The sequence below is a fragment of the Euprymna scolopes genome, chromosome 4 (assembly GCF_053919585.1).
Source record: "Euprymna scolopes isolate OS-2025 chromosome 4, ASM5391958v1, whole genome shotgun sequence".
NCBI classification, from domain to species: Eukaryota; Metazoa; Mollusca; class Cephalopoda; order Sepiida; family Sepiolidae; genus Euprymna; species Euprymna scolopes.
This window is the reverse complement of record NC_136485.1, coordinates 93,241,814-93,254,357: the sequence shown is the minus strand read 5'-3', so window position 1 is coordinate 93,254,357 and position 12,544 is coordinate 93,241,814. Positions and strand designations below refer to the sequence as shown.

The window sequence follows — 12,544 nt, the reverse complement described above, 5'->3', positions numbered from 1 at the left end:
TTAAAAAAAAGTGTGCAAAACTCTCACCTATTTTCTTTTATGCCAATTTGCTTATTTATTTCAAATTAAAACGAGAAGTTTGGTTTGTTAAGCAGAACATTATTATATCAATAAGAGGTTTTCACTTGACATTGGTTTGAGTTGCCTACGCTTCCGTTTTACCAAATATGTTAGCCATAACATATAACTTATTAGTACTTTAGCTGTTTGAATTCATATATTTATCACATAAAATATTATGTATTTACTTAAATACATAATATTTTAAAAAAATAAATATAATATTGGCATAAATATTAAAATGATAAATAATAGCAAAAAAATCTTAATTCCATTATTCATATTTAGCGCCTTTGATCACATTTCAATATTGAATGTATGCACAAAATCATAGTTTTTTACACTTGGAGGTCCCTATTGGTCAATGAAAGAGAAATTGAAATTCTTCTTGATTCAAGCAATTTTTATTTTTGTCCTGATCTTTTCGAAGAGCCACATTAAAAACTGAGTCTGTGTCTAACTGCCATTTTAGAGATGGAAGTAAATAAGGACATTTTTTTAGCATTCAAACTTTTAAGTAGCTATCAAGTCCAGGGATGTAAAATATTTTTATAGAAGTTATTTTTATATTCTTAAGAATTTGTTTACAAACAACTTCAATTCTTTTATATAAAAATACATATCAATACAAGAAAAAAAACAAAACAAAAACCGTGAAGATATCTTGTTTAGTTTTCAAGTTATGACCATTTTAATATACGCAAATATGGCATGAACATACTTGAATTACAATATGGATACTTTGAAAGCAATTGTCAAAAAAGTAACTAGTAAAAAATGTCACAAAAGATGCTTTCATCACTCCTAGTATAAGACAATCTATTAAAGATACAGATATTGCATGCTTAATCAATACATATTATATCATATCCAAATGTCAGCTGTTTACACCTTTTAGTTCTTAAATAATATCAAGAAAATGCAATAATTTTATGTAGTGTTTTTTATTTTGTTTATCATGGCGATGTATATAAGCAAACGTATATTTTCAATAGCAATTTAATTTTAATAGAAGAGAAAGCTGCATGTTATCAACAATAGAATTCTTTATACAATTGGTATTTCTTTGTGATTCTATTAAATTCTTCACTGGGAATGGACCACATTCGCCCGTTTGAAGTGGTTATCTCAAAGGCCCAGTCAAACATACGGAGAAGAAATTCTTTCTACTTCTGACCTAGCCTATCTAAAGGCATTTACTTTCACCTTACACTTGTCAAGAAATTTCACCTGTTCTCCACTGCTTGTGGCACAAATCGCTTAGCCTAAATAAAAGTCATCATCATTTACTGCGACAAACTCTCCTCGTTTACTAAAGCTGTAATTTCCAAACTGCACTTGATCAACTAAGTGCTTTGTTCATCTGTTTCACTACTTCCTAATTCATTTTCTAGCAGTGTTTGATGGTCATTGAAGGAACATAATAGCCATTCGTATACCAAAGCAACATTCTTCTCGCAGCCCTGGTTCAACTCATTCTTCTTTTTCTCTTCTTTGCTTTTCTTGTGAAGTTTTCTTGAATTGGAAAGAAGAGTTTAGGTTTATTTCTTCAGTTGTAGCTTCAACTTCAAAATTTGCTTTTCTTGTGAAGTTTTCTTGAATTGGAAAGAAGAGTTTAGGTTTATTTCTTCAGTTGTAGCTTCAACTTCAAAATTTGCTTTTCTTGTGAAGTTTTCTTGAATTGGAAAGAAGAGTTTAGGTTTATTTCTTCAGTTGTAGCTTCAACTTCAAAATTTGCTTTTCTTGTGAAGTTTTCTTGAATTGGAAAGAAGAGTTTAGGTTTATTTCTTCGTAGCTTCAACTTCAAAATTTGCTTTGACAATATTTGATTGACTACCCTTTCCATCTTTTCTTATTTCTTCTTCAGTCTTTTTTCCCATCTTCTCAAACACTTGCGAAATGCTGAGTGCCTAATTTTTTAAAGCTCCTAATTTCTCTGATGCAGGGTAGAAAAGGTACTTTCAAGTTTAATTTTATTTTCCTCATATTGCTGTTGTAATGATAACAAATCTTTATTCTTTCTCAGCTCTTCATCTTTCTGCTTTTAATGGTCATGAAATGACTATCTTTTCTGTTAGTCTGTTCCTCATGGTCTGGACTTTATCGTCTTTCAATTTTTTCTGCATATCTTCCATTTCTTCCATTTTTCCCTTTAATATTTTTTTTTATCTGAATGGTATTTAACAATGGTGAATTTTCTTGGTTGCTTTCATCATCATTAGCCGGATTTTGTTGAATAATCAGTCTCTTCTACAAGCTGGCATAGCCGTGGCTACCGAGAAAGAAGGCCGATGCACATGACAGCGTAACATCACTTCCTAATTAAGTTGTAGGTATAGACAGCTTCCGGTATTCAACCACGTGGTCATGCTAACAGGCATAAAAAAATATGGCTACCAATATGTGTTACCGATTGTCCATGTATGTTCTAAAGAAGAAGAACAATTCTTCATTCGGAAAATAATTATTATAATTGCACATTTGGGATAATTTTAATCAAAATATCGTAAGTGAATTTGTGTTTGAACTTTTATTTTTATTGGAGAAAGTCGAATATTTCATTTTATTTATTATTTTTTACTGCAAAACAAACAATGTAACATGTTTATTCAGCTCGAAAACAGACATTGTTTACCGATGTATTGGAAAATTCAAAATGGCGCCCGATTCTCTCTGTAACATGGTAAGTTCGGGAAAAGGTGTTATAAATAATAAACTAGACAAAATACTATTAAAAAACTACCGAATATATGTCAACCTATGCACGGGAATATATATTGAGCGAGTTTCTAACAGTATTTTGTCTAGTTTTATATTTATAGCACCTTTTCCCAAACTTACCGTGTTAAAGAGAGTCGGGCGTCATTTTAAATTTTCCAATACATCGGTAAACAATGTATGTTTTTCGAGCTGAATAAACATGTTACATTAAATAAAAACACTGAAAACATATCCAGTTAGGTAGAAAAGTAACTTATCTTGCCTTTGATAACATTTATTTGTTATATTGTTTTTTGATAACTTTTTCGAATCTGTGTACAGTAATACAAACCCCAATTTTTATAATATTTTTCAGTCCATTCTTTTAATAATAAATAAAACTTTTCACTGAGTATTTTCAAATATTTTAAAGTAAGCATTTTTCATGGCTGTGTTTTTTTTTTTTTGTTTTTTTACAATTGGTGAATTATCAATATTTTAGCACGGGGCGTAATTCATTTCTTTGAAATATATTTAAAACTTCAATTTTTTGTTTTTTTTAATAACATTTTAACTGTAAATAATTCACATAACGAGTTTGTTTTAATGTACACATAGATTCGAAAAAGTTGTCAAAAAACAAATATATAACAAATAAATGTTATCAAAGGCAAGATAAGTTACAAACATGCCGATATTTTTCTTTTTAAAATATATTGATAAACATTGTATGATTTTCGAAGCGATTACACGTTTTTAAAGTGAGTAAAACCACTAAAAACCTTCCCAGATAGGTAGAAGAGTAACTTATCTTGCCTTTGATAACATTTATTTGTGATATATTTGTTTTTTGACAACTTTTTCGAATCAGTGTACAGTAATACAAACCTAAAATTTTATTTAACTTGAAAATAATATTTAAAATACATGTGCATACACTGCACAAGCACCCTTATTATTATCATAATAATAATAGTAATAATAATAAAAAGAAACTGGTGTAGATGACATCGACTGGCGCCACACCAACTAGTTGTGAAGGGTCATGGAGGATGGAAAGACCGAGGTGAGAGACTACTGACCAAATCTCCACTGGAAGTGTGCAGTTCAAATCTGGTACCTTGGAGAGGCATTTTACCCCAGGAAACACCAATGCCCGATGCCAACGAGAAATCAGTGACAACGGCTGTTGCGATAACATGCAATCATCTGCACAAGTGGTCAAAAGGTGGAGAACACTGGAAATCTAGGGAGACTTGTCACTTGGTCTCCAGGGAACACCACAGGTTACTGCCAGTGAGCAATCACTGATGATGACTTGTGAGACAACTAATACGCTACACATTTTGATGAAAAACATGGGGAAAAAATGGACATAGAAGAACAGAAAACCAAAACTTTAAATATAATTTCTGTATTTAAAGTAATAGTTATTTAAATATTTCAACATATAATCTTGTGGAGAAAATCCAGCTTCCCAATAAGGGGCACTCTGGATAGGAACAAAAATAATCTCAGTCATGAAAGATTTCTCCTCCACCGACCGAAGACAGAAAAGGTAAAGTGTAGCATCAAAGCAGATACTACACTGATCGTGTTCCGAAGGCCAAAAAATATTTGTTTAATGTTTCTTTAATTGTTTGTTCCGTAAATTCATAATTCAGTTTTATCAGTATTAAATTGTATATTGCTTTTAAAATTGCTTAATTTTACATAGATAATGTTTATATTTTATATTGAATAAAGTTCAGTTTAAGTAGTAATCGAACTGTGTTCCTTTTTCTTTTTAAAAATGTTTTATTACTCTTTTTCAAATGGCCCTCATATAGTACAGACAGTCTGACAAATCTCACCTACATTGCCTGCAGACATTTTTCAGTTAACAGGTCTTCTTCTTACTCTCGGTGGCCATGGCATAGCTGCCTTGGGTGTAACTGGACTAGATTTTACAATAGTTGTGGTGACATCCTCACTGATTGGTTTACACCAGTAATCTGCTTTCAGGAAGACTTCATAATTTTGATTATGATGTTGAGATTTACAGAGATTTCTAGATGTCTGAATTTTCTTCTCCTGTTTCTCAAATGATTGCTTATCAATAGAACATCCAGATAGATACTCTGCAGCCTGACATATGAAGGATGATGGAAGTACCTCTTTCTTCTGTAAGGAAACTAAGTCCAGAATGATGCTATTTGTAAGTGCAATTACTTCTGATCACCTTGACAAAATTAGACTAATTAATTCATCTTTTGTAATACCAGTACATGACAAATCCTCTCAAACAAATTTTATGTTTTCAAATAAAAATGTCCAGAAACTGTCAGAGTGATTTAAGTTTAAATCGGCATCAGTATGAGCTTTCTCAATTAAGTGCTTTATTCTCGACTGATGGATGGTGATAAAATTGGATGCAAATTTGACAACATTATTTCATTTTTTTTAATTTTATTTTCATCTTTTAGATAGAAAAGTTGTAGAAAGAGTTGATTGTTTATGATCAACTTTGGGAAGTAATGGTCTTTTGCCTTTTCCAGTGAAACAAAATATCCTGTAATTCTTGAAATTGCTATCTTCTGAAATAAAAATATTCCCAACAAAAATTTCAAATACAAACTAAAAAAATTTAATACTAGTATAAAAAAACATATTTTTTCAAATTATAATATAATAGCAAAAGAAGTCCAAATACTTTGGTTGTCTGCTGAGTAGAATTCAGTAAGGTCCAGTAAGTTTGTGGTATAATAGTCCCAATGCAACCATGGCACAGTCAATTGACTAACGCCTAGCATTCTGAAGTACATTTTCTTGTTTCAAATTAAATGATGCCATGAAATCTTGCAAAACCTTCATATAGATATAGACAAATTGTTTAAAATGAGTAAAAGGTAACAATTATTTTACTTTTTTATTGCTTATTATATTGTTAGGTAAAAGTATGGTTAGTTAAAAAAAAAACCTCTCCTCCACATGTTAAGAATGGGTTTCTAAATGAGTTTTCTACTCAAGTACTATTTTTTTAATGTTTTAACATTTATTTTATTTTTGTATTGTTTTATAAATTGTTAAATGAAAGTTCTAACTAATTTAAAAGAACAACAAAAAAATGCTCTCTCTCTCTCTCTCTCTCTCTCTCTATATATATATATATATATATATAAAATAAAAATTACAATTAAATTATTATTATTATTATTATAGATATTAAAGAATTAATATTTATAAAATTATGTCAGCCAGATGTAAAAGCTCGATAAAACCAAATAGGAAATAGAGCTTATAATATGAGCAAACAGTTAATAAAATATGTTAAAAAACACTTTGAAATGAGTTAAAAACATATTTAATCTGAAAAGGAAACACTAGATAAATGGATAGTCCTTAATCTGCAGAGTTTCGAAGAAATACTTTCCTTCTCATCAGAGGGTAGGAATTAGCAAAATGCGGGATCGGATTTTGCATGGAGAAGTATTTGATGAAACAACAAGTAATATAATAAATTAAATTTTACCATTTAAACAAAACCAGATAATTAAAACTAATAAAAAAATGAATAGAAATAAGATAAAATACAATATATTGAAATATATAAAATTCCTTAAATACATAATGGGCTTAATGGTGTCGAAATGAATATGGAATCATCATATGAATTAGCATTACAAGCGTATGCTGTATTTTCGTGGACATGGGCAATATTACATACCTAATGTGCTTCAACAAGTCATATCTTGTTTATTTGTGGGTCAATTTTTAAAAGGATTATATTGTTGGAAAGAGAATAGAATAAGCATTCCAATAATGTTAATTTATTTTTGTTTTATGTGTTCAATGTTTTTATGATCCAAGTTAAAATGGAAAAATAGTAAAAAATGACAACACAAAGGGTAACTGTTTTTCCAATGTTTACATTTCATATGCTACGTTTGGAATACACATACACATGGATTAAATTTGATTTGATATGGCTCAAATTTTACAGGCTATATAAGCATAGTAGTCCATCTCTACTGGACTTTGATATTTTTATGACCACGGGAAGCAAAGTTGCGACAGAGCAAAGTTGACAAACAATATTTCAAACTTGATAAGATAAATCGGCTTATATCATCCATTTTCATATAGTTTCTGAATTATTTTCATGTATAATATGTAAATATTTGATAATTATTAATTGTGCGGAAATTTCTTTAAAATGTTATCTTTTATAGAAATTCAAATCCACTTAAAGGGAAATTGCTAATGCGCTAAGCTGCCTACAGTCAGTATATTAACGAGTTTAGTTTGTATTCTATTAAAAGTATAAAACTGTTTTTTTCTGCTTTCAAAACGAAAACGGAAAAAAGTTTCATTTTTTATTCCAAGTTTGTTAATTTAAAAAAATTATTTTCAAGTTTTTCAAATTTGATTTCCAAACAATACTATTTTGTTGGTTTTAACGCTTTTAGTACACATGTACTAAAAGCGTTAAAAAACAACAAAATGTACTAAGTACATGCGTTTAGTGGTAAAAAAAAACAAATATATAACAAATAAAAGGTACTTGTGCACTTATGCTACCATGCTAAAATAATAACGTTATTATTTAGAAACCCATTCTTAACATGGGGAAGGAAGAGTGTTGTGTTAACTATTCTGTACTTTTACCTAACAATTAAATAAAATATATCATGAAACTTGAATTTATTTTTAACTCATTGTCAAGACCATTTTTTCTGAATCTGTTTCCACCTTAACATTTTTCTTTAAAATGACTACCTTTTAAGGTTTTCGGGTATGCTGAAAACGAATATCGCATTTAAATTTACTGCAAATAAGTAGCTTTCTGGATATTAAGCAATGTCATTTCTTACGTTATTTCTAGTGGCCATCTTGGTATGTGCGCATAGTTTCTTGGGGTTACGTTTGCGCGCTCGCAGGTACCAAGATGGTCAGCAGTGATAACATAAGAAATGACAATGCTTAATATCCAGAAAACTACTCATTTGCAGAAAATTTAAATGCGATATTCGTTTTCAGCATATGCTAAAACCTTTAAAAGTAATCATTTTAAATGTTAAGGTGGAAACAAGGTAAAAAATTACTGTTTTATTTCTTTGTTTACATAGTTGAATTTTCAGTAAAACAACAGAATAGAAATGATAAAAATTACCATCAACTGGTGAATATATAGTTGTTGCTTATCCGGATTCCTGGTATCCTGGTACTGTGAAACCTACATCAAGGATTCATGTAGAGTATGATTTCAGAAAATAGGGGTATATTTTGGGCCAGGTAGAGAGTATTTACAAAATTGAAAATTGGATTCATCTTAAAATGCATAAGTTCTTGCTGACCATGGGAATTTCCATCTTTTACAGAAATCCAAAATCTATTTGAAAAATGTTCTTTGATTTATTTCTGAGATTAATTCATATCTACTCAATTTTTTTTTTTGAGGAGAGTAGTAAATACCAGCCATGAATGCTCTTTAGGCATTCAATAGCTACACCCCAGATTAAGCTTTCCTTTGGTGAGGAGGCAGGAGAATGCCTGCTCTCAATAAAGAAATACCACTATAATACTTAGTTTTGTTCATGAATAGACACCCTCTGTATGATAGCATGCGCCAGTTTAAAAAAAATTTTAATTTGTACATCTGAATTTATAATTCATGGCTTATGGTAAAAAGATGAATTAAATTTGACTGCATAATCAGAAAGAACACACAATTTTACATAAGAATACCAAGTTTTCTGAGAATAGGTTGAAAAATTAATAAATGGTGGTGAAATTACCGAATTTCATGAAATGTTGAGGTCCATAATTTAGCCCACTTTTTCTAAAGAAAAATGTTCACGGAAAAGCCTAAATTTTGTCACTTAAAATTCTCATAACTTTTGAACTACTGATGGTATTTGCATAATTCAAGCGGTTTTAAACATCTTTTACATATATATTTTATACAAGTTTCATGCAAGTTGATAAAATAACAATTATCTAAAAAGAAAAAAATCAACTTGTAATGCTATATGAATTGATACAAATACTTTGATTACCAGTTATGGAAATGAATAGATCCATTGTCGAGGATTACTACTGGTTGTGTATATGAAGTCAACCATATCAATTTGATAGCTTTACATTGTTGAGATGGCATTACAATTGAAGTTTGTTGTGATATATTTGAAGACTTAATCGGTGTGCATTGTTGATTTTCAGATCCGATGTCTGTGAAATCAAGAATTCACATCAAAGTTGAAACTAGAATGTTTATACAGCATTAACTGCGTACTCAGTGGGTTATTGGCTGACAGTCAATGATGCATTGGTTGGATCTCGCACAAAGTTAAATAGTAAACAACTAAAAAAATATTAACACAGGTAGATGGCGGCAGTTGCCAGTGGTAGTCATTGTTGGCTCAAGAAAATTGCCAACACTGGTGGCAGTGGTCCAAATGAGAGCATCTGAATTCCACTGTCTTGCATTGTCTGGCATAATGTTATTTTAGGGTGCTTACTTGCTTTTACAACTGTCGGTTCATGACAGTATCGATCACTGTCATCTAGTGGCAGTTATGACTGTAATGTGCGGTAAATGGAGGATAATAATCTTTTTAGGCTATTACTGTCAGTTAATGGCACAGGTGGGCCTCAGTGGGCACTGTCAGTTATTGCTGTATTGAAACGTATCAGAAAAATTGAAATGAATTTTGAAGTATTTAAATTGTCAAATCTAAAGTTATACATAAGAAAAACCCTTTATTCAATCAATAACATTTCTCGTAAACATCCCGTAAGAAATTGTCTATAAGTTTTATGTATGAGGAGAAGCAGAAACAAATAGAAAGCCACCAGTGTGCTAGTCAGTAAAAAAAAATAGGATCTGTGTTTACGTATAGCTGTCAAAGAATCACTGAATGGCGAAGAAAACAAAAAGCCAGAAAAGATGGCAAAATACGAAAAAGACAAATTACAATGAAAAATACAGAGAAGATGTCAAAGACGAAAAAGAATAAAATACCATGTTGCTATAAAAGTGTGACTATATATTTTTTCTGCGATTCATCAAATTAAGTATTAACAAATATTTTTGTTTAGACTTGTTTTTCCATTATTACACTCTCTACATCTGTTTAATCTTGTATCATACTAGGATAGCAATAACTTGTATATGAATCAAGATACTAACAATAGTTACATATAATGTATTTCTCTTTTCTTTCAGCTGTATCCTGCATTATTGCCAATTTCTCACAACTTTTCCAGCCAGCAGATCTACTATTTGCATGTTTCCTGTCTTTCCAGTTTTCCCAAGATCTCCTCGGCTAGGTTTTGCATTCGTTCAGATATCAGAAAAGTTGTTTTTTCCTCTTCTGTCATCGCTTACCTCTCCAATATCTAACATGGCTGACAACAAGTTTGTTATTGTTTATGCTAAGATGGGAACATCAGGTTGTAAGAAATGCAAAACTAAAATTGAAAAGGCAGCATTGAGAATTGGGAAAGTTGTAGCGAATCCTTTCTCTGATGATGGTGGAGATATGAAATTATGGTATCATCCAAATTGTATCTTTGAAACATTTCTTCGTGCTCGAGCAACAACAAAAATTATTGAAGATGCAGAGGACCTTGAAGGATTTGCTGATCTGAAGCAGGAAGACAAAGATCTGGTCAATAATATCATTAAAGGTAGGAAATCTTTCTTTTCAATTGTTTTCATAGGAATATGGTTGTGTATTTTATCAATTTGAGACTCCATTTAATGAAAGAAATTGTATTATGTTAAACTAGCTATTTCATTCCACTACTAACTTGTTTCATTAATCTTTTTTGTTTAATTATTATTCGTATAAGAATTTGATTAAAAAAGAAATAGCACTGTTTTAATTGTAACTTTCAAAATAGAAGTTTGATAAAAATGACAATTGTTTTGTGAAAACCTTTCTTTAAAATTTTATTCAAAATCTACTGCTGTTAACAACATTAAACCTAGTTTGGGGGTGGTTTGGTTTCTCTCATGACTGAAATCACTGGGACTTAAATGAGTTGATTGCAAATATTCCAATATTTTAATTTTTCCCTTTTTGAAATGGAAAAATTCTTGTGAGATGTCATACATCTCTTGTATTCATCACAATCGGAAATATAACTTTTTTGTATCAGAATTGGAAAATTTTGTACTTATTTTCTGATACTAAAGACTATTCTTTTCATTGTTTTGTTTTTATTTTTTGTGGTCTGAAATGTTTAAAAAGTTTTTAGAAACCTGCCTTGTGCAACTTGTACAAATCTGGGTGGACCAAAAATGAATGAAGAAAAAAGAAATAAAAATGGCCACCTTATCTCTTTATATGCCTGCAATGTTACCACCTGATATGCAAATGAGATGCTCCTGGTTGGAGATAAAAGAGGCCTGATTTTTCAGAGAGGATGTTCATTTTGGAGTTGGATTTTGAAGAAATGAGTTCGATCAGCAGAAGTGCTTTTGAAATTGAGAGAATAATAGCAGAGAGTTGAGATTTTGAACTAAGGAATTTTGGCAGCTATATGTCCAATCTAACAATTGAGACTTGACTAATTTAACTACATTTTTGTTTATAACTTAATTTTCCTTTGCTGGTACTGCTAATAAAATGATTCATATTTATTGATTTTAAACTATCGGAAAAACTACAATCTATATATCCCAATATAAGTGTATTTTTATGTTCGTGAAAATGTATACACAATATAATCTGAAAAAAAAAAACCCAAAACCTTTATAGCTAAATATTTAGGGATTTTTAAGAATTGGAACTGATAATTTTATCAGACTTGAAGAATTAGAACAGAATCAGTATTTATATCGGAATCAGAAAATTTTGGAATCATCCCATCACTAATATATATATATATATATATATATATACTTATCAAGTGTTTCCTTTTCAGATATGTTTTTAACTCTTTTTCAAAGTGATTTTTAACATGTTTTATTAACTGTTTGCTCTTTATATATATATATATATATATATATATATATATATATATATATATATATTAGAGATGTATCGATTATCAAATTGGCCGATTACTGATTAATCGGCCTTTGATAATTGGTTGATTAATAGGTTTTCTAATGCTGATTTTTCAACAAATTTTGTTGTCATAAATGATACTAATATAAATATATTGTAAACAAAGACAAGTTAACTCCTTCTTTTAATTACCAGTGAAAATTTATCGAAGACATGCATCTTCTACAGCATATTATCAAATAACAGGCATATGTGCTGTTATTACAACCTGCACTGAATTTGAGGCTAATCGATGTAAGCATATAGAAAATTTCCCTCCTTTCTCGTCCTATCGAATTAACATTATTAACTGTCAAAGAAAATTATTAGTTCACCTTTTAGTTTTCATGCTGAGGGATTGTACAGTAAATTGCGATAATGTGTGAACTGAAAATAAAACATTCTTCATCAGTCATACTCTTGTTCCTCAATTTTGGACTCTTGCTACAATTACATATATTTTTACTTTTTTAGTTTAGATAATTTTATTGAGATCAATTACTAATTAGTAGTGTTGGGACGATTCCTAATTTTTATACGATTCCGATTCCGATTCCAGGAAAATATTGATTAACGATTCTGATACCAAGTACGATTCCGATTCCGATTCCTAGGGAATTTATTGTTTTGAAATATACCAGGTAGTTTTATACTTATGGTCGGTAGTTCCCAAATATGTTCCCTAACTTTGGAAGAGATATTTTATGTCTACACCGTCGTGTTTTGGATTAAATAAAATTATTATA

The 12,544-nt window shown here is 30.1% G+C and overlaps 1 protein-coding gene across 1 annotated transcript in view; it reads left to right on the top strand.

The window, feature by feature from the left end:
- Positions 1-12,544, top strand: part of LOC145268858 (DNA ligase 3-like) — a 362,228-nt gene that overhangs the window by 43,908 nt on the left and 305,776 nt on the right. The window contains 2 exon segments of the mRNA XM_080124552.1: positions 9,968-10,129; positions 10,131-10,431. Of these exon segments, the coding sequence (XP_079980678.1) occupies positions 9,968-10,129; positions 10,131-10,431 (463 nt within the window).